Genomic DNA, 19,617 nt, shown 5'->3' with positions numbered 1-19,617 from the left:
ATGGATAGAAGATTGGTTAACTAACAGGAAACAGAGAGTAGGCATAAATGGGTCATTTTCTGTTTGGCAAGATGTAACGAATGGTGTGCCACAGGGATCTGTGCTGGGGCCTCAACTTTTTACAATTTATATAAATGACTTAGATGAAGGTGCTGAAGGTATGGTTGCTAAATTTGCTGATGACACAAAGATAGGTGGGAAAGTAACTTGTGAACGTAAGGTTCATAAGTAACATAAGGAGGCTGCAAAGGGATATAGATAGGTTAAGTGAGTGGGCAAAGACCTGGCAAATGGAGTATAATGTGAGAAAGTGTGAAATTGTCCAATTTAGCAGGAAGAATAAAAAAGAAGCATATTATGTAAATAGTGAGAGATTGCAGAGCTCTGAGATGCAGAGGGATCTGGGTGTTCTCGTGCATGAATCGCAAAAGGTTAGTATGCAGGTACAGCACATAATTAGAAAAGCTAATAGAATGTTATTGTTTATCGCGAGGGGAATTAAATACAAAAGTAGAGAGGTTATGCTTCAGCTATACAGTGCTTTGGTGAGACCACATCTTGAGTACTGTGTGCAGTACTGGTCTCCTTATTTAAGGAAGGATGTAAATGCATTGGAGGCAGTACAGAGAAGGTTTACTAGACTAATACCTGGAATGGGCGGGCTGTCTTCTGAGGAAAGATTGGACAGGCTAGGCTTGTATCCGCTGGAATTTAGAAGAGTAAGAGGCAACTTGATTGAAACATATAAGATCCTCAGGGGTTTTGGATGTTTCCCCTTGTGGGAGAATCTAGAACTAGGGATCGCTGTTTAAAAATAAGGGGTCACCCATTTAAGACAGAGATGAGGAGAAATTTTTTCTCTCAGAGGGTCATGAGTCTTTGGAATTCTCTCCCTCAAAATGTGGTGGAAGCAGAGTCTTTGAATATTTTTAAGGCAGAGGTAGATAGATTCCTGATAGGCAAGGGGGTGGAAGGTCGGGGGTAGGTGGAAATGTGGAGTAATCAGTTCAGCCATGAGCTTATTGAATGGTGGAGTAGGCTCGAAGGGCCGAGTGGCCTACTCCTACTCCTAATTCATATGTTCATATGTTCGTATACTGTGCTGTTGAATAAACCTATGAAAAAGGCACAAATGAAACTTGACATGGAGCCTGATAAGGCAATTATTTTTGGAAAGTCATTGGATCTGCAGTTTACCCAGTCAGGACATTATTGTATCCCCTTTACAAAACCTGATGATTCTCATCAGAGTGTTCGACAAGAGTTAATAGTATCAGGTGATAAGATTCGGACAGAAAAAAAGCAAATTGTCTTAAAATTACACCTTCTTGTCAAAGGTTAAGAATCCTGCTAAAGGTTGCAGGAGTGGTTGATGAAGTGTATATTAGGGTGTTAGCTGTGTCTCAGTTGGTAGTGCTCTTGTCTCTTAATTACAAGGTTCCAGGTTCAAGTCCTACTCTAGGAGTTGAGTGCACAAATCAAAGCTGACAGGGCAGTACTGAGGGAGTGGCGTGCTGTCTTTCAAGCGAGATGTTAATCTGAGGCTCTGTTTGCTTGCTCAGGTGGATATAAAAGATCCCATCGCATTAGTTTGAAGTGAAGTAGTGGAGTTATCCTCAGTGTCCCGGCCAATGTTTATCCCTTAATTAACATAACAGAAACAGATTATCTGGTCATTATCGCCTTGCTGTTTGTGTGAGTTTGCCATGTGCAATATAGCTGCTGCATTACCTACATTAAAACAGTGACTGTATTTCACTGGCTGTAAAGCATTTTGAGATGTCCAGTGGTCGTGAAAGGCACTACAGAAATATAAATGTTTCTTATATGAGGCTAATAGATTAGTGAGAAGTGTGAAATCTGTTTAAAAAAAAAGTATTGGAGGACACCGATACATCCTATTATTAACCTTCCATTGGCACATGACATTAACAAGGTAGTCACCATGGATCTGAAGGTCTGGGATAAAGACAGAAATATTTTCATTCTACATTTTGTCGACCTGGTGACCAGATTGATCTTTCAACAGTAATACTTATTACAGCCACAAGGGTTATTTTAGACAAAATCATGGAAAAATGGAAAGGGATCGAACTGAGGACACCAGCTAAGTTTCTAACTGATAGGGGGAATTTGCCAATGATGAGGTCCGAGGCAGATGTGAAAACACGTACATCATGGTCATGAATAGTGCAGCTAAATGTCCTGTCAGCAATGGACTCTGTCAAAGGAATCACGCACTGATCAATGAAATGCTGCAAAAAATTTTAGCTGATCAACTACGCAGCAAGTTGCCAGGGCGGTTCAGGCAAATAATTCTCTCCAGATGATTGGAGGTTACAGTCCCTATCAATTAGTCTATGGACAAAATCCCAAATTACTTTCTGTGCTGTGTGATAGTCCTCCTGCTCTAGAAGGTACGACAATTAATTCAATTTTTTCTGCACATTTGAATGTTTACATGCAGGGAGATGGGCTTTTATCAAGGCTGAGGTCTTTGAGAAAATTCGGAGAGCTCTGAGGCATCTGAGGCAGAATTTAATTCACGACACTTGGTGTATTATAAAAGAGAACATGGCAATCAAACTGTTCATTCCTCATGATTAATTGGAATTAATTATAAGCTCTCGGACTTGGGTGGCACACTGGCGCAGTGGTTAGCACCGCAGCCTCACAGCTCCAGTGACCCAGGTTCGGTTCTGGGTACTGCCTGTGTGGAGTTTGCAAGTTCTCCCTGTGACCGCGTGGGTTTCCGCCGGGTGCTCCGGTTTCTTCCCACAGTCAAAGACTTGCAGGTTGATAGGTTAATTGCCCCTAGTGTAGGTAGGTGGTAGGAGATTGGTGGGGATTTGGTAGGGAATATGGGATTAATGTAGGATTAGCATAAATGGGTGGTTGTTGGTCGGCACAGACTCGGTGGGCCGAAGGGCCTGTTTCAGTGCTGTATCTCTCTATGACTCTGAGTAGCTGATAGAAACAAATAAGGCACCTTGTACCTCAAATGCTCATGTGTTTAGTGATGAGGATCCTGAGGAACAGAATGTGATAGATCAAGGATTGGATAGTGATAATATGAGTGATCATGGCACACAGGACAGAGCTGTCACATCCACAAGCCAATTGCCCAGTGTGTGTACTCGGGTGACATATATTCCAGAGGGGTCTAGTGAATGGAGGGATGTGACAATTGGGGACATGCAGGAAAAGCTGCTGGTAAGTTTAAATATTGTTTGAATGGATGACGGCCAAGAAGCAAGGTCCGTGGACCGGCAGAATGGGGTGAAAGAGTGGAGGGTAAGAAACGCTGTGCAAGTAGCGATAATGGGTCCAGAAATGACTCTTGTGTCAGAAAACGAGCAGGTACAGGAGAAAGACCCTCTGATAGTGTAAGAGGGCGATCTCGCATTAATAGTCCCGGCAGACTAAAAAGAGGAAGTAGAGGCCGTGGCTTGAATAGATTAGACAATGAAATAAAGACCACCGAACAGTCTCAGAACAGAACTGGAAGCAAAAGTCCTCATGATCATGAAGTTTTAGTGGCTGCCAATAAACTTGAGAATAAACTAAGAAGAGAGGCAAAACAAAGAGAGTTGGAGAGAGTTTGGAGTTTATTCTGAGCTTCCAGGTAAGGGGCTTTGTCACATAGATGGATTTGTACTGAAAAAGTCCTTCCAATGAGACTTACAAGGCTAAAGTGAGGCTAGTTGCGAGGGCATTTTGAAGAGTGACTGGGTGATACTGATTTAGAATGGACTCTCCCACAGCTGGAAAAGTAATCTTGAAAATCTTTTTAGCTCTTTTGGCTGCATATTCATGAGAGTGTAGATCAATTAACATAAAAGCTGCATTTCTGAAGGGTGATATTTTTCAGAGAGAAGTGCTTCTGAAACTGCCCGAAGAGGCAGAAGATGCAGAAGGAAAACTATGGGCGGCACAGTGGCGAAGTGGTTAGCACCGCAGCCTCACAGCTCCAGTGACCCGGGTTCAATTCTGGGTACTGCCTGTGTGGAGTTTGTAAGTTCTCCCTGTGTCTGCGTGGGTTTTCTCCGGGTGCTCCGGTTTCCTCCCACATGCCAAAAAGACTTGCAGGTTGATAGGTTAATTGGCTATTATAAATTGCCCCTAGTATAGGTAGGTGATAGGGAAATATAGGGACAGGTGGGGATGTGGTAGGAATATAGGATTAGTGTAGGATTAGTATAAATGGGTGGTTGATGGTCGGCACAGACTCGGTGGGCCGAAGGGCCTGTTTCAGTGCTGTATCTCTAAACTAAACTAAAAACTAAACTAAACAAATGCGTTACTGGCCTGAATGATGCTTCCAGGGTGTGGTATTTTTCAGTGAGATCTGTTTTGCTGAAAATCGGTTGTTTTCAACAGATCCTGCAATGTTTTATTGGTGGTATAAAGGGAAACTTGCAGGCATCTTCATGATGCATGTTGATGATTTATTTTGGGGTCATACTGCAGAATTTGAGAAAAGTGCTATTAATAATATTACAGTAGAATTCAAAATTGGGTGTCAGGCTTGTGGGGTTTTTAAATATATTGGTTTAAATATTAAACAGAGTAGGTCTGGAATAACTTTAAATAACAATCCTATTCGGAGTGTGTTACTCCCGTCACAGTGAATCATGCTAGGTTATCATAGAAAGATGATATATCTCAAGAAGAGACAGAGCAATTGTGAAGCTTGATTGGCCAGTTGAATTGGTTGGGCCCTCAGACTAGGCCAGATGCTAGTTTTGATGTATTGGAGTTAAGTACTATGATGAAACACCTTAAAGTCGAGAATGTTTTAAACACAAAGAAAACATTCAAAGAAATTAAATCTGGCAAAATGTATACCTAAAGCCCCATCTTTAGATGACCCAAAGAACATGGAACGAGTAACTTTTAGCGATGCTAATCTTGCTGATGGGTATTTTAGTGCAACTGATTTCATAATATTTCTTATGAGTGAGAATTGGAAACGTTATCCTTCAGCTTGGGAAGCTAGGAAAATAAAAAGTACTCTGGCTGCCAAAACACAGGCTTTTGTGGAGGCAGTGGATATGGGGATCTATTGTCACATAGTTTAAGTGAGATTCTATACAACAGGCATACTGAAGATAGTATACCCATTCAATGTTATGTACTTCTCATTCATTGTGAAATAATGTACTCTCTATGAAAAGGTTACAGATTGACCTTGCTGACTTGAAACAAATGCTGGAGAGAAAGGAAAATCTCCAAAATTAAATGGGTGGTTCCAAGTCATCAGCTGTCAGATTGTTTTGTGGGCGGCACAGTGGCACAGTGGTTAGCACCGCAGCCTCACAGCTCCAGCGACCCAGATTCAATTCTGGGTACTGCCTGTGTGGAGTTTGCAAGTTCTCCCTGTGTCTGCGTGGGTTTTCCCCGGGTGCTCCGGTTTCCTCCCACAAGCCAAAAGACTTGCAGGTTGATAGGTAAATTGGCCATTATAAATTGTCACTAGTATAGGTAGGTGGTAGGGAAATATAGGGACAGGTGGGGATGTTTGGTAGGAATATGGGATTAGTGTAGGATTAGTATAAATGGGTGGTTGATGTTTGGCACAGACTCGGTGGGCCGAAGGGCCTGTTTCAGTGCTGTATCTCTAATCTAATCTAATCTAATCTACAAAGAAATGCATGTATGAAGAAATTGTTAGGGGTCCTAGAGGAGGGGTGTATCATAATGTCATGCTTTGTAGGGAGGTTTTATACTTAATTTGTTTTGAAAATTTGGTGTATTTATTAACTTTTATTTTTAAATAGAGTAGGGAATCTGTTAATTGTATGTTAATTGTGTTTAATTGTGTGCAGATGGTGTGCATTAACTGGGGATTCACTGTGTTGCTATAAATACATACAGACTAAAACTGTGGTTGTTGGGATTAGGAGGTGTATGTTTGTAAGTGTGTAAAGATTGGCTCCAATTCTATCCTTCACAAACTGGCTTTCTGGATTAGTACAGTTGTAACCAGCGAACCACTCACAATGGCTTCTTGTCCCTCTCCCACACTGTTACCTCTAGCATCCCTCAAGGATCTATCCTTGACCCCATCCTATTTCTCATCTAATGCATACGTACAAGTACCCCTTAGTGACATCATTTGAAAACATGTAAAGGCCCCCATGTCTACTGACGACACCCAGCTCTACATCACCACTACCTGTCTCGATCCCTCCACTGTCTCTGAGTTGTCAGACTGTTTATTTGATATCCAGTACTGGGTGAACAGAAATTTCCTCCAACTAAATATTGGGAAGACTGAAGCCATTGTCTTTGGTCCCCACACCAAACTCCCTTTCCTAACTACAGACTCCATCCCTCTCCCTAGCAATTGTCTGAGGCTGAACCAGACTGTTAACAACCTTGGTGTCATATTAGCCCCTGAGATCAGCTTCTGATCACATATCTGTGCCAACACTTATATCGCCAACTTCAACCTGTGTAACATTGCTTGACCTTAGCTAATTGCTCATGAAACCCTCATCCATATCTTTGCTAGCTCTAGATTTGACTATTCCAACACAATCCTGACCCATCCTCTGCTCTCCATAAACTTCAGAAAATACAAAGTTCCGTTCATTCATTATGCCTATGCTCACTGACCTACATTGGCTTCCAGCCTGGCAATGCTTCGATTTTAACATTCTGTCTGAGCTTTCAAATCCCTCTGTGGACTCGCCCCTCCCATCCAATCTGTATAACCTGCTGCAGCCCCGCAACCCTCTGAGATATTTCTGCTCCTCTAATTCTGGCCGATTTTAATCGTTCCACCATCGGTGGCCGTGCCTTCAGCTGCCAAGGCCCTAAGTTCTGGAATTCCCTCCGTAAGCCTCTCTGACTCTCTACATGACTCTCCTTTTTGAGGACAATCCTTTAAAACCTCCAATTTTGACCAAGCATTCAGTCACCTGCCCTAATATTTCCTTATGTAGCTCAGAGTCACATTTTGTTTAATAATGTTCCTGTGACACTCCTTGGGAGTTTTATTACAGTAAAGGTGCTATATAATTGCAAGTTGTTGTTGTTGGCCTGTGGTTATTCTTGTTTTATGAAAACGATTTTTTGTTCTTTCAGTGAAACCTTCTCCTTCGTCCTGACCAACATGGACGGCAGCAGGAAGTTTGGGTACTGCAGACGCCTCCTGGTAATGTCCAGCTTTGTCCTTGAGTTTCCTTTGCTGGAGGTTTAATGACAATTCAATGTTTTTCATCGGGACTCAAAAACAGGATGTGTTAGAGCAGTGTGGTAAAGGGAGAGGGGCAGACTACCTTCAGCAGTTTACGAACAGTTGTGTCCAAACCAAAACAATCCTAATCCGTGCTGCAAATGTTTGTGTTCTGTCTCCAATCCAGTGTTTGGATTATGGGCTTCAGCACTTCAATAGACAGTGTGGGATGAGAGAAGAATGACTACTACTGTGCAACAATAATTACTCTGCAGCAGATTATCTCAGGACCTCCTCCTGCTGTGGGAGTGTGTCCAGGGTGTAGGGGGCTACCTCTATTCTGGGAGTGGTCAAAATGATTGACAAATGAGTAAATCACCTTCTGACTCCCCAAAGCCTGTCCACCGTCTACAAAGCACGAGTCAGGAGTGTAATGAAATACTCGCCACTTCTTACCTGGATGAGTGCAGCTCTGACAATACTCACGAAGCTCGACACCATCCAGCACAAAGCAGCCCACTTGATCAACACCAAATTCACTACATTAAACATTCGCCCCCTCCTCCACCAGCACATAGTGGCAGCAGTGTGTACCATCTACAAGATGCACTGCAGCAACTCACCAAGGCTCCTTCGACAGCACCTTCCAAACCCACAACCTCTACCACCTAGAAGGACAAGGACAGCAAATACATGGGAACACCACCACCTGCAAGTTCCTCTCCAAGTCACACACCATCCTGACTTGGAACTATATTGCTGTTGCTGGATCAAAAACCGGGAACTCCTTTCTAAAAGCACAGTTGGTGGACCTGCACTAGATGGACTGCAGCGGTTCAAGAAGGCGGCTCACCACCACCTTCACAAGGCATTTAGGGTTGGGCAGAAAATACTGGCCTTGCCAGCGATGCCCACATCCAGAAATGGATAAAACAAAGCAAATTCCAGAACAGCTGCCCAGGTTTGCTGGCCAGATTCAGGCTCAGCATGTTGGCTCAGGAGCAGAGCTGACTGCTTTCAGGGGAGACAGTAATCGGGATCATACACTTGGTCTCCATACCCCTGAGCTAGGGAGAGGAAGACCAGCCAGAGGTGTCCCTGCCCCTCGTCAGGGCTCAGTGAATTATGCTGGAAAGTGCAGGACACGTTGTAATTGCATGAGGAGAGCATTCCATAGAATTTACAGCATTGAAACAGGCATTTAGCCCAATAGGGCTGTGCCTGTGTTTATGCTACACATCTTAGGGCCTTTGGGAGAGGAAAGGAGCTGGAGGTAAAGGAAGGAGAGAGAAACTATCATTAAGCATGTGCTGAGTCACGCCTGAATAACCAAGTAACTCTCACTGTTTGCAGCCACGTGGAGGAGGAGCCCGACTGCCAGAGGTTTTCTGCATCATTAGCTGCCTGGGCTGTTTTGGCCTCTTCTCCAAGGTACACTACTTCTGTTTGCTAAATACTGATTACTTTGTTTTTCTTCAGAAGACTTGCATTTATACTGCACGTTTTACAACTTCAGGACATCCCGAAACAATATAGTCAGTGAAGTATCTTTCAAGTCACTGTTGTAATGTCGGAAAAGAGGCAGCGAATTTGCACACAGCAGGCTGCTGCAAACAACAATGTGATAATGACCAGATAATCTCTTTTAGTGATGTTGATTGAGGGTTCGATATTACCCAGGACACTGGGGAGAACTCCCCTGCTCTTCTTTGAAAAACTGTCATGGGATCTTTTCCATCCATTTGAGAAATCAGACAGGCCTCGATTTAAAATCTCAACTGAAAGACGGCACCTCCGACAGTGCAGCACTCCCTTAGTACAGACCCTCCGACACTGCAGCGCTTCCTCAGTACTGACCCTCCGACAGTGCAACACTCCCTTGGTACAGACCCTCCGACACTGCAGCGCTTCCTCAGTACTGACCCTCCGACAGTGCAGCACTCCCTCAGTACTGACCCTCCGACAGTGCAGCACTCCCTCAGTACTGACCCTCCGACAGTTCAGTGCACCCTCAGTACCGACCCTCCAACAGTGCAGTGCTCCCTCAGTACTGACCCTCCAAAGGTACATCGCTCACTCAGTAATGCCGCTGGAAGTAGCAGCCTGGATTATGTGCTCGAGTCCCTGGAGTGGGACTCAAACTCAGGGCTGTCAGACTCATGGGCGAGCATGTTTCTGCTGAGCCAGGGTTCACACTGTTATGCCATGCCCAGCATTGTAGGCTCTCTGTGTTTCTAGTTATAGGCAACAGATGTGTGTGCGTGTGTTTGTGGGGATCTGTAAGTGGGGCGGGGAGTTGGGGTTTACAGATCTGTGTATGTGGGGGATGGGGTTTACAGGTCTGTGTGAATGGGGGGGGTGGGGTTTACAGGTCTGTGTGAATGAGGGGGGTGGGGTTTACAGGTCTGTGTGAATGGGGGATGGGGTTTACAGATCTCTGTGTGTGGGGCGGATGGGGTTTACAGGTCCGTGTGTGGGGGATGGGGTGTACAGGTCCGTGTGTGGGGGATGGGGTTTACAGGTCCCTGTGTGTGTGGGGGATGGGGTTTACAGGTCTATGTGAGAGCGGGATGGGGTTTACAGGTACCTGTGTGGGGGGGATGGGGTTTACAGGTCTTTTTGTGTGGAGGATGGGGTTTAAAGGTCCCTGTGTGTGGGGGATGGGGTTTACAGGTCTGTGTGAGGGGGGGATGGGGTTTACAGGTCTGTGTGTGTGGGGGATGGGGTTTACAGGTCTGTGTGAGGAGGGGATGGGGTTTACAGGTCCCTGTGTGTGGGGGATGGGGTTTACAGGTCCCTGTGTGAGGGGGGATGGGGTTTACAGGTCTGTGTGAGGGGGGGATGGGGTTTACAGGTCCCTGTGTGTGTGGGGGATGGGGTTTACAGGTCTGTGTGTGTGGGGGATGGGGTTTACAGGTCTATGTGAGAGCGGGATGGGGTTTACAGGTCCCTGTGTGGGGGGGATGGGGTTTACAGGTCCCTGCGTGTGGGGGCTGGGGTTTACAGGTCTTTTTGTGTGGAGGATGGGGTTTAAAGGTCCCTGTGTGTGGGGGATGGGGTTTACAGGTCTGTGTGAGGGGGGGATGGGGTTTACAGGTCTGTGTGTGTGGGGGATGGGGTTTACAGGTCCCTGTGTGTGGGGGGGATGGAGTTTACAGGTCCGTGTGTGGGGGGGATGGGGTTTACAGGTCTGTGTGTGTGGGGGATGGGGTTTACAGGTCTATGTGTGGGGGGGATGGGGTTTACAGGTCCCTGTATGTGGGGGATGGGGTTTACAGGTCTGTGTGAGGGGAGGATGGGGTTTACAGGTCCCTGTGTGTGGGGGATGGGGTTTACAGGTCCCTGTGTGTGGGGGATGGGGTTTACAGGTCTGTGTATGGGGGATGGGGTTTACAGGTCTATGTGTGGGGGGAATGGGGTTTACAGGTCCCTGTGTGCGTGGGGGATGGGGTTTACAGGTCCGTGTGTGGGGGGAATGGGGTTTACAGGTCTGTGCGTGGGGGATGGGGTTTACAGGTCCCTGTGTGTGGGGGATGGGGTTTACAGGTCTGTGTGTGGGGGATGGGGTTTACAGGTCCGTGTGTGGGGGGAATGGGGTTTACAGGTCTGTGCGTGGGGGATGGGGTTTACAGGTCCCTGTGTGTGGGGGATAGGGTTTACAGGTCTGTGTGTGGGGGATGGGGTTTGCAGGTCTGTGTGTGGGGGATGGGGTTTACAGGTCTGTGTGTGGGGGATGGGGTTTACAGGTCCCTGTGTGTGGGGGATGGGGTTTACAGGTCCCTGTGTGTGGGGGATGGGGTTTACAGGTCTGTGTGTGGGGGATGGGGTTTACAGGTCCCTGTGTGTGGGGGATGGGGTTTACAGGTCTGTGTGTGGGGGATGGGGTTTACAGGTCCCTGTGTGGGGGGGATGGGGTTTACAGGTCTGTGTGTGGGGAATGGGGTTTACAGGTCTGTGTGTGGGGGATGGGGTTTACAGGTCCCTGTGTGTGGGGGATGGGGTTTACAGGTCCCTGTGTGTGGGGGATGGGGTTTACAGGTCTGTGTGTGGGGGAATGGGGTTTACAGGTCCCTGTGTGTGGGGAATGGGGTTTACAGGTCCCTGTGTGAGGTTGTGGTTTGCAGGTCTGGCTATATGCTTGGTGGGTTGTAGGTGTTTTGGGCCTTGTTTACAGGGCCTTCATGCTGATCAATGAGATGTGTTGTGTGAGGGTTGTTCCCATGCTCTGAGGGATGATTGTGTTTACTCCTCTCTCTAGATACTTGATGAGGTTGAGAAGCGGCGGCAAATCTGTATGGCTGTGATTTACCCCTTCATGCAGGGGCTGCGGGAAGCAGCGTTCCCAGCTCCAGGCAAGACTGTCTGTGTGAAGAGCTTCATCCCGGATTCGGGAACAGAGGTAACTCAACATTGCCCTGGAATTATTGGATACTTCACATGTCATGTGACACTGATTCATTCATGGGATGTGAGCATCGCTGGCAAGGCCAGCCTTTGTTGCTGATCCCTAGTTGCCATTGAAAAGGTGGAAGTGAGCCGTCTTCTTGAAGTGTCAGGATGGTGTGTGACTTTGGAGGGGAACTTGCAGATGGTGGTGTTCCCATGCATCTGCTGCCCTTGTCCTTCTAGATGGTTGCGGTTGCGGGTTTGGAAGGTGCTGTCGAAGGAGCCTTGGGGAGTTGCTGCAGTGCATCTTGTAGATGGTACACACTGCATCTTGTATATGGTACACACTGCATCTTGTATATGGTACACACTGCATCTTGTATATGGTACACACTGCTGCCACTGTGCATCGGTGGTGGAGGGAGTGAATGTTTGTGGATGAGGTACCAATCAAGCGGGCTGCTTTGTCCTGGATGGTGTCGAGCTTCTTGAGAGTTATTGGAGCCACACTCATCCAGGCAAGCCAACAGTATTCCATCACACTCCTGACATGTGCCTTGTGGACAGGCATTGGGAAGTCAGGAGGTGAGTTACTTGCCACAGAATTCCCAGTTTCTGACCTACCCCTACTCCTGTAGCCACAGCCTTATATGGCTACTCTAGTTTCTGTTCAATGGTAACCCCCAGGATGTTGATGGTGGAGGATTCAGTGATGGCAAAGCCATTGAATGTCAAGGGGAGACGGTTAGATTCTCTCTATTGTTGGAGACGATGTGATGAAGTCTTCGTATGTGTACTGAGTTCTATACAGTTTGTGTTTGATTTTTTTGAGACAGTCCTTGAGTTGACATTGAAACTGGAGGCTTCCAGGTCTTTGGGTAGTCAAACCCAGGTTAGACAAACAAACAGTCCTGTGACTGGAAAAAAAAACAGTTGTTTTATTTACCAAGGACATGTGACTGGGGGTTTTGATTTCAGTTTGAGCAGAAGGCTTTTGGAGAAGGTGGGAGCCAGCGAAAAGGATGTGTGTGTTTTTGTAAAAGAAGTCTTTTGAGGAGTTGTGAAGAACTCTGCAATGGATGGAAAGTCTGCCAGATTGTTTGAAAGAAACAGGCTGAGAGCTGCAAGTTTTTGGGCTTCTAAACAGGCTGCTTGGAATAGAATCAGACGATAAAAGCATCTGGTTAAAGCAGTTTGACTGAAGGCCTGGACTGAGGGCTGACCTTTGGTGAATGACTTATGGCAGCTGAGTTCGGTGGTTGAATTCATTACTTCCATGTCTGGATCCTGGAGGATAGAACTTGAAAAACTACCCGAGGAAGATCCTGATTTTGTTGTACTGTGGGATTGTTTAATGTCACCTTGCTGATAAGCCTACTGTGAAGATCTGTAAGGACTATCTTTGATATTTCTGTTAATTAATGTGTAACCTTAACCATGAATTAACTGTTACTTCATATTTAATTTATGTTGGTTTTCATTTCAGTGTTAAAGTAAACTTTATAAAAGTGAAATCTTTTCCATTTGGGTTTCTAGTTTCCTAAATTGTGCATCAGTCGATGGATTCATTGCTTTTGGTTTGTTGGTGGCGTGTATGGGGATCATAACAATGGTGACTACCTGGCACTTGTGTGGCACGAATGTTATTTGCCACTTATCAGCCCAAACCTGAAATGTTGTCCAGGTCTTGCTGCATGTGGGCACAGACTGCTTCAGTATCTGAAGCAGTTCCGAAGAAGGGTCACTGACCCGAAACGTTAACTCTGCTTCTCTTTCCACAGATGCTGCCAGACCTGCTGAGTGATTCCAGCATTTCTTGTTTTTATTTCAGATTTCCAGCATCCGCAGTATTTTGCTTTTATTTCAGTATCTGAGGAGTTGTGAATGGAACTAGACACTGTGATCAGATTGGAAACACTGAGAATTTTGTTTTCTTTATGTTACTGCACCCCCTCCCCCTCGCACCCCCTTCCCCTGCACCCCCTCCACTACCCCCCTGCCAGCCTCCTTCGCACCCCCTTCCCACCACCCCCTTCCCTCCACCCCTCCCCCCGCACCCCTCCCCTTCGCACCCCCTCCCCCTCGCACCCCCTCCCCCTCGCACCCCCTCCCCCCCGCACCCCCTGCTCCCCACCTCCTCCCACCGGCATCCACCTATCCCTGAGCACGGGCCCTAACAACCCCACTGCCTTGTGGGCGTCTTGGGAGAGACCAAGGCTAAGGGAGTAAACCTAAACAGAAAATCTGGAGTGGAATCCCGAAGGCAGTCATGTGTCACCTTTGGCATGTTTCCGGCAGTTCCTGCAGCCATACCGATGCCAAACGTCGTGCTCTGCACTCCTTTGGATCCCACCAGGAAGGCTGAGAGGGGGGTTTTGACCCTTGGGCAACGCACAACTCCATAAATCTGCCCAGGCATGTGCCATGGAGAGATCACTCCATAGTCGCCTCACAGCGACCGAAACAGCATAGAAGCCAACAAATTCGAAACTCAGTGATGCCATTGATTCTGTAGCCAGTGGAAAAGCCCCTGGAAAAGACGGCATTAGCCCTGAAATAATCAAGAGTGTCAAGCCTGCTATACTTTCAGCACTCTCCGAACTGCTTTGCCTGTGCTGGGACGAGGGAGCAGTACCACAGGACATGTGCGATGCCAATATCATTGCCCTCTATAAGAACAAGGGTGACCGCGGTGACTGCAACAACTACCGTGGAATCTCCCTGCTCAGCATAGTGGGGAAAGTCTTCGCTCAAGTCGTTTTAAACAGGCTCCAGAAGCTGGCCGAGCGCGTCTACCCTGAGGCACAGTGTGGCTTTCGAGCAGAGAGATCCACCATTGACATGCTGTTCTCCCTTCACCAGCTACAGGAGAAATGCCGCAAACAACAGATGCCCCTCTACGTTGCTTTCATTGATCTCACCAAAGCCTTTGACCTCGTCAGCAGACGTGGTCTCTTCAGACTACAAGAAAAGATCGGATGTCCATCAAAGCTACTAAGTATCACCACATTCCATGACAATATGAAAGGCACAATTCAACATGGTGGCTCCTCATCAGAGCCCTTTCCTATCCTGAGTGGAGTGAAACACGGCTGTGTTCTCGTACCTACACTCTTTGGGATCTTCTTCTCACTGCTGCTCTCACATGCGTTCAAGTCTTCAGAAGAAGGAATTTTCCTCCACACAAGATCAGGGGGCAGGTTGTTCAACCTTGCCCGTCTAAGAGCGAAGTCCAAAGTACGGAAAGTCCTCATCAGGGAACTCCTCTTTGCTGACGATGCTGCTTTAACATCTCACACTGAAGAGTGTCTGCAGAGACTCATCGACAGGTTTGCGGCTGCCTGCAACAAATTTGGCCTAACCATCAGCCTCAAGAAAACGAACATCATGGGGCAGGACGTCAGAAATGCTCCATCCATCAATATCGGCGACCACGCTCTGGAAGTGGTTCAAGAGTTCACCTACCTAGGCTCAACAATCATCAGTAACCTGTCTCGAGATGCAGAAATCAACAAGCGCATGGGAAAGGCTTCCGCTGCTATGTCCAGACTGGCCAAGAGTGTGTGGGAAAATGGTGCACTGACACGGAACACAAAAGTCCAAGTGTATCAAGCCTGTGTCCTCAGTACCTTGCTCTACGGCAGCGAGGCCTGGACAACGTATGTCAGCCAAGAGCGACGTCTCAATTCATTCCATCTTCGCTGCCTCCGGAGAATCCTTGGCACCAGGTGGTAAGACCGTATCTCCAACACAGAAGTCCTCGAGGCAGCCAACATCCCCAGCAAAAACACCCTACTGAGCCAGCAGCGCTTGAGATGGCTTGGCCATGTGAGACGTATGGAAGATGGCAGGATCCCCAAAGACACATTGTACAGCGAGCTCGCCACTGGTATCAGACCCATCGGCCGTCCGTGTCTCCGCTTTAAAGACATCTGCAAACGTGACATGACGTCCTGTGACATTGATCACAAATCGTGGGAGTCAGTTGCCAGTGATCGCCAGAGCTGGCGGACAGCCATAAAGGCGGGGCTAAAGTGTGGCGAGTCGAAGAGACTTCGCAGTTGGCAGGAAAAAAGACAGAAGCGCAAGGAGAGAGCCAACTGTGTAACAGCCCTGACAAACAAATTTCTCTGCAGCACCTGTGGAAGAGCCTGTCACTCCAGAATTGGCCTTTATAGCCACATCAGGCGCTGCTCCACAAACCAGTGACCACCTCCAGGCGCTTACCCATTGTCTCTCGAGACAAGGGGGCCGAAGAAGAAGATGTTACTGGATTTAAATTTTGTCCTGTGGCTCAGAGCATTGAGTTTGGCATTGCCCTTTAACCTCCCACAGAGAGGGGAGGGGGGGTACCAGTCTTCCACAGAGCTGGCTGTAAGGGGCTTTGTGAGCTGAGTTTGAGCAGTCGCAGCCTAGTTCCAGCCCACTTCACAAACCTGACCTGAATTTGACACAAAATGGCAGCCGCACTCCAGGAGGCCTTGAAGCACTCGGTCCATGAGATTTGCTAAGTTTCAGGGACCAATAGGAATGTTGGCAGGATAGAAGACTCAGAATTTCTAAAACATTTTTAACTTGGTCACCCAGCGACAAAGCCCCGCGAACTCCCACCGCTTCACATCCCATCCGATTTTACATAGCACAGTGGAAAATTAGAAGTGCTCCCGATGTCTATTAAGGATAAAACTGGCCAAAACCAGTCCTCAAATTAAACTGCTCTATCTAAAAAAAAACAATTATTCCAGCTTGAACATTAGGAACAAGACTATATAAGAGCATGAATAGGCCATTCAGCCCCTCGAGACCATTACACAGGAACAGGAGGAGGCCATTCAGCCCCTCGAGACCATAACATAGGAACAGGAGGAGGCCATTCAGCCCCTCGAGACCATTACATAGGAACAGGAGGAGGCCATTCAGCCCCTCGAGACCACTACATAGGAACAGGAGGAGGCCATTCAGCCCCTCGAGACCATAACATAGGAACAGGAGGAGGCCATTCAGCCCCTCGAGACCATAACATAGGAACAGGAGGAGGCCATTCAGCCCCTCGAGACCATTACATAGGAACAGGAGGAGGCCATTCAGCCCCTCGAGACCATAACATAGGAACAGGAGGAGGCCATTCAGCCCCTCGAGACCATTACAAAGGAACAGGAGGAGGCCATTCAACCCCTCAAGACCATTACATAGGAACAGGAGGAGGCCATTCAGCCCCTCGAGACCATTACAAAGGAACAGGAGGAGGCCATTCAACCCCTTGAGACCATTACAAAGGAACACGAGGAGGCCATTCTGCCCCTCGAGACCATTACATAGAAACAGGAGGAGGCCATTCAGCCCCTCGAGACCATTACACAGGAACAGGAGGCGGCCATTCAGCCCCTCGAGACCATTACATAGGAACAGGAGGAGGCCATTCAGCCCCTCGAGACCACTACATAGGAACAGGAGGAGGCCATTCAGCCCCTCGAGACCATAACATAGGAACAGGAGGAGGCCATTCAGCCCCTCGAGACCATAACATAGGAACAGGAGGAGGCCATTCAGCCCCTCGAGACCATTACATAGGAACAGGAGGAGGCCATTCAGCCCCTCGAGACCATAACATAGGAACAGGAGGAGGCCATTCAGCCCCTCGAGACCATTACAAAGGAACAGGAGGAGGCCATTCAACCCCTCAAGACCATTACATAGGAACAGGAGGAGGCCATTCAGCCCCTCGAGACCATTACAAAGGAACAGGAGGAGGCCATTCAACCCCTTGAGACCATTACAAAGGAACACGAGGAGGCCATTCTGCCCCTCGAGACCATTACATAGAAACAGGAGGAGGCCATTCAGCCCCTCGAGACCATTACACAGGAACAGGAGGCGGCCATTCAGCCCCTCGAGACCATTACACAGGAACAGGAGGCCATTCAGCCCCTCGGGACCACTACATAGGAACAGGAGGAGGCCATTCAGCCCCTCGAGACCATAACATAGGAACAGGAGGAGGCCATTCAGCCCCTCAAGACCATAACATAGGAACAGGAGGAGGCCATTCAGCCCCTCGAGACCATTACATAGGAACAGTAGGAGGCCATTCAGCCCCTCGAGACCATTACAAAGGAACAGGAGGAGGCCATTCAACCCCTCAAGACCATTACATAGGAACAGGAGGAGGCCATTCAGCCCCTCGAGACCATTACAAAGGAACAGGAGGAGGCCATTCAACCCCTTGAGACCATTACAAAGGAACAGGAGGAGGCCATTCTGCCCCTCGAGACCATTACATAGAAACAGGAGGAGGCCATTCAGCCCCTCGAGACCATTACACAGGAACAGGAGGAGGCCATTCAGCCCCTCGACACAATTACATAGAAACAGGAGGAGGCCATTCAGCCCCTCGAGACCATTACATAGAAAAAGGAGGAGGCGATTCAGCCCCTCAAGGCCATTGCAAAGGAACAGGAGGAGGCCATTCAGCCCCTCGAGACCATTACATAGGAACAGGAGGAGGCCAGTCAGCCCCTCGAGACCATTACATAGTAACAGGAGGAGGCCATTCAGCCCCTCGAGACTATTACATAGAAACAGGAGGAGGCCATTCAGCCCCTCGAGACCATTACATAGAAACAGGAGGAGGCCATTCAGCCCCTCGAGACCATAACATAGGAACAGGAGGAGGCCATTCAGCCCCTCGAGACCATTACATAGAAACAGGAGGAGGCCATTCAGCCCCTCGAGACCACTACATAGGAACAGGAGGAGCCCATTCAGCCCCTCGAGACCATTACATAGAAACAGGAGGAGGCCATTCAGCCCCTCGAGACCATTACATAGAAACAGGAGGAGGCCATTCAGCCCCTCGAGACCACTACATAGGAACAGGAGGAGCCCATTCAGCCCCTCTAAACCATTACATAGGAACAGGAGGAACCCATTCAGCCCCTTGAGACCATTACATAGGAACAGGAGGAGCCCATTCAGCCCCTCGAGCCTGATAGGTAGGGACAGGAGTAGCCCATTCATGGGAATAGAAGCCCAGCAGAGGCATGATTGAGCTCCACTCACACATCAGAGGAGGATTCAGAGGGGACTGACTGGGGATTTTGTAAACTCATTGCCATGGTGAATGAGTGATCTTCTCCGCACTGTGACGGACTTGTGCGGGTGTCAGGCACTTTCCGAATGCTTTCTTAGGGATGAATGCGAATGACAGGGAGAAATCCAGACTTGAGCCAACATTGTACAATTCATTCTAAATTAGGGTAGCAATTGGCCTTTAAATTAGCTCCAATGTGCATTAATAAAACAAGTTGCAAGGTGTGCGAAAGCTTTGATCAAAGAGTGTGCTGATTTATGAGCTCACAAGAAACTCTCAGATACTTGATGAAGGACATGTGAGTTATTCAGCTCTTTTGTCCCCTCCAGATCATCGAGCTGACACGGCCCTCTGATTCCCGCCTTGAACATGTGGACTTCACCTTGCTCTTCAAACATTTATCGGAAGAAAACATCATTGATATCTTCGCCTCATTACTGCTGGAGAGACGGGTGATATTCCTGGCAGAGGAGCTCAGGTACAAGAGAAAGGGATAAAGTACATTGGGAGTGTGATGTAAATAGACTGGGGAGTGTGATGTAAATAGACTGGGGAGTGTGATGTAAATACACTGGAGATTGTGATGTAAATACACTGGAGATTGTGATGTAAATACACTGGAGAGTGTGATGTAAATAGACTGGGAAGTGTGAAATAAATAGACTGGAGAGTGTGATGTAAATAGACTGGGAAGTGTGATGTAAATACACTGGGGAGTGTGATGTAAATACACTGGAGAGTGTGATGTAAATAGACTGGGGAGTGTGATGTAAATAGACTGGAGAGTGTGATGTAAATACACTGGGGAGTGTGATGTAAATACACTGGAGAGTGTGATGTAAATAGACTGGGGAGTGTGATGTAAATAGACTGGAGAGTGTGATGTAAATAGACTGGGGAGTGTGATGTAAATAGACTGGGGAGTGTGATGTAAATAGACTGGGGAGTGTGATGTAAA

General features: G+C 47.6%; 1 protein-coding gene across 4 annotated transcripts in view; it reads left to right on the top strand.

The window, feature by feature from the left end:
• LOC137383769 (DENN domain-containing protein 2D-like) overlaps nucleotides 1-19,617 on the top strand; it is a 169,697-nt gene that overhangs the window by 73,182 nt on the left and 76,898 nt on the right. For all 4 annotated transcript variants that reach the window (XM_068056942.1, XM_068056939.1, XM_068056940.1 and 1 more), the window contains 4 exons: nucleotides 7,093-7,162; nucleotides 8,537-8,614; nucleotides 11,442-11,582; nucleotides 18,989-19,137. In XM_068056942.1, coding sequence (XP_067913043.1) covers nucleotides 7,093-7,162; nucleotides 8,537-8,614; nucleotides 11,442-11,582; nucleotides 18,989-19,137 — 438 coding nt within the window. The remainder of the gene's footprint in view (nucleotides 1-7,092; nucleotides 7,163-8,536; nucleotides 8,615-11,441; nucleotides 11,583-18,988; nucleotides 19,138-19,617) is intronic.

This window comes from Heterodontus francisci, chromosome 25 (genome assembly GCF_036365525.1).
Source record: "Heterodontus francisci isolate sHetFra1 chromosome 25, sHetFra1.hap1, whole genome shotgun sequence".
Taxonomy (NCBI): domain Eukaryota; kingdom Metazoa; phylum Chordata; class Chondrichthyes; order Heterodontiformes; family Heterodontidae; genus Heterodontus; species Heterodontus francisci.
This window is presented reverse-complemented; position numbering and strand designations above follow the sequence as displayed.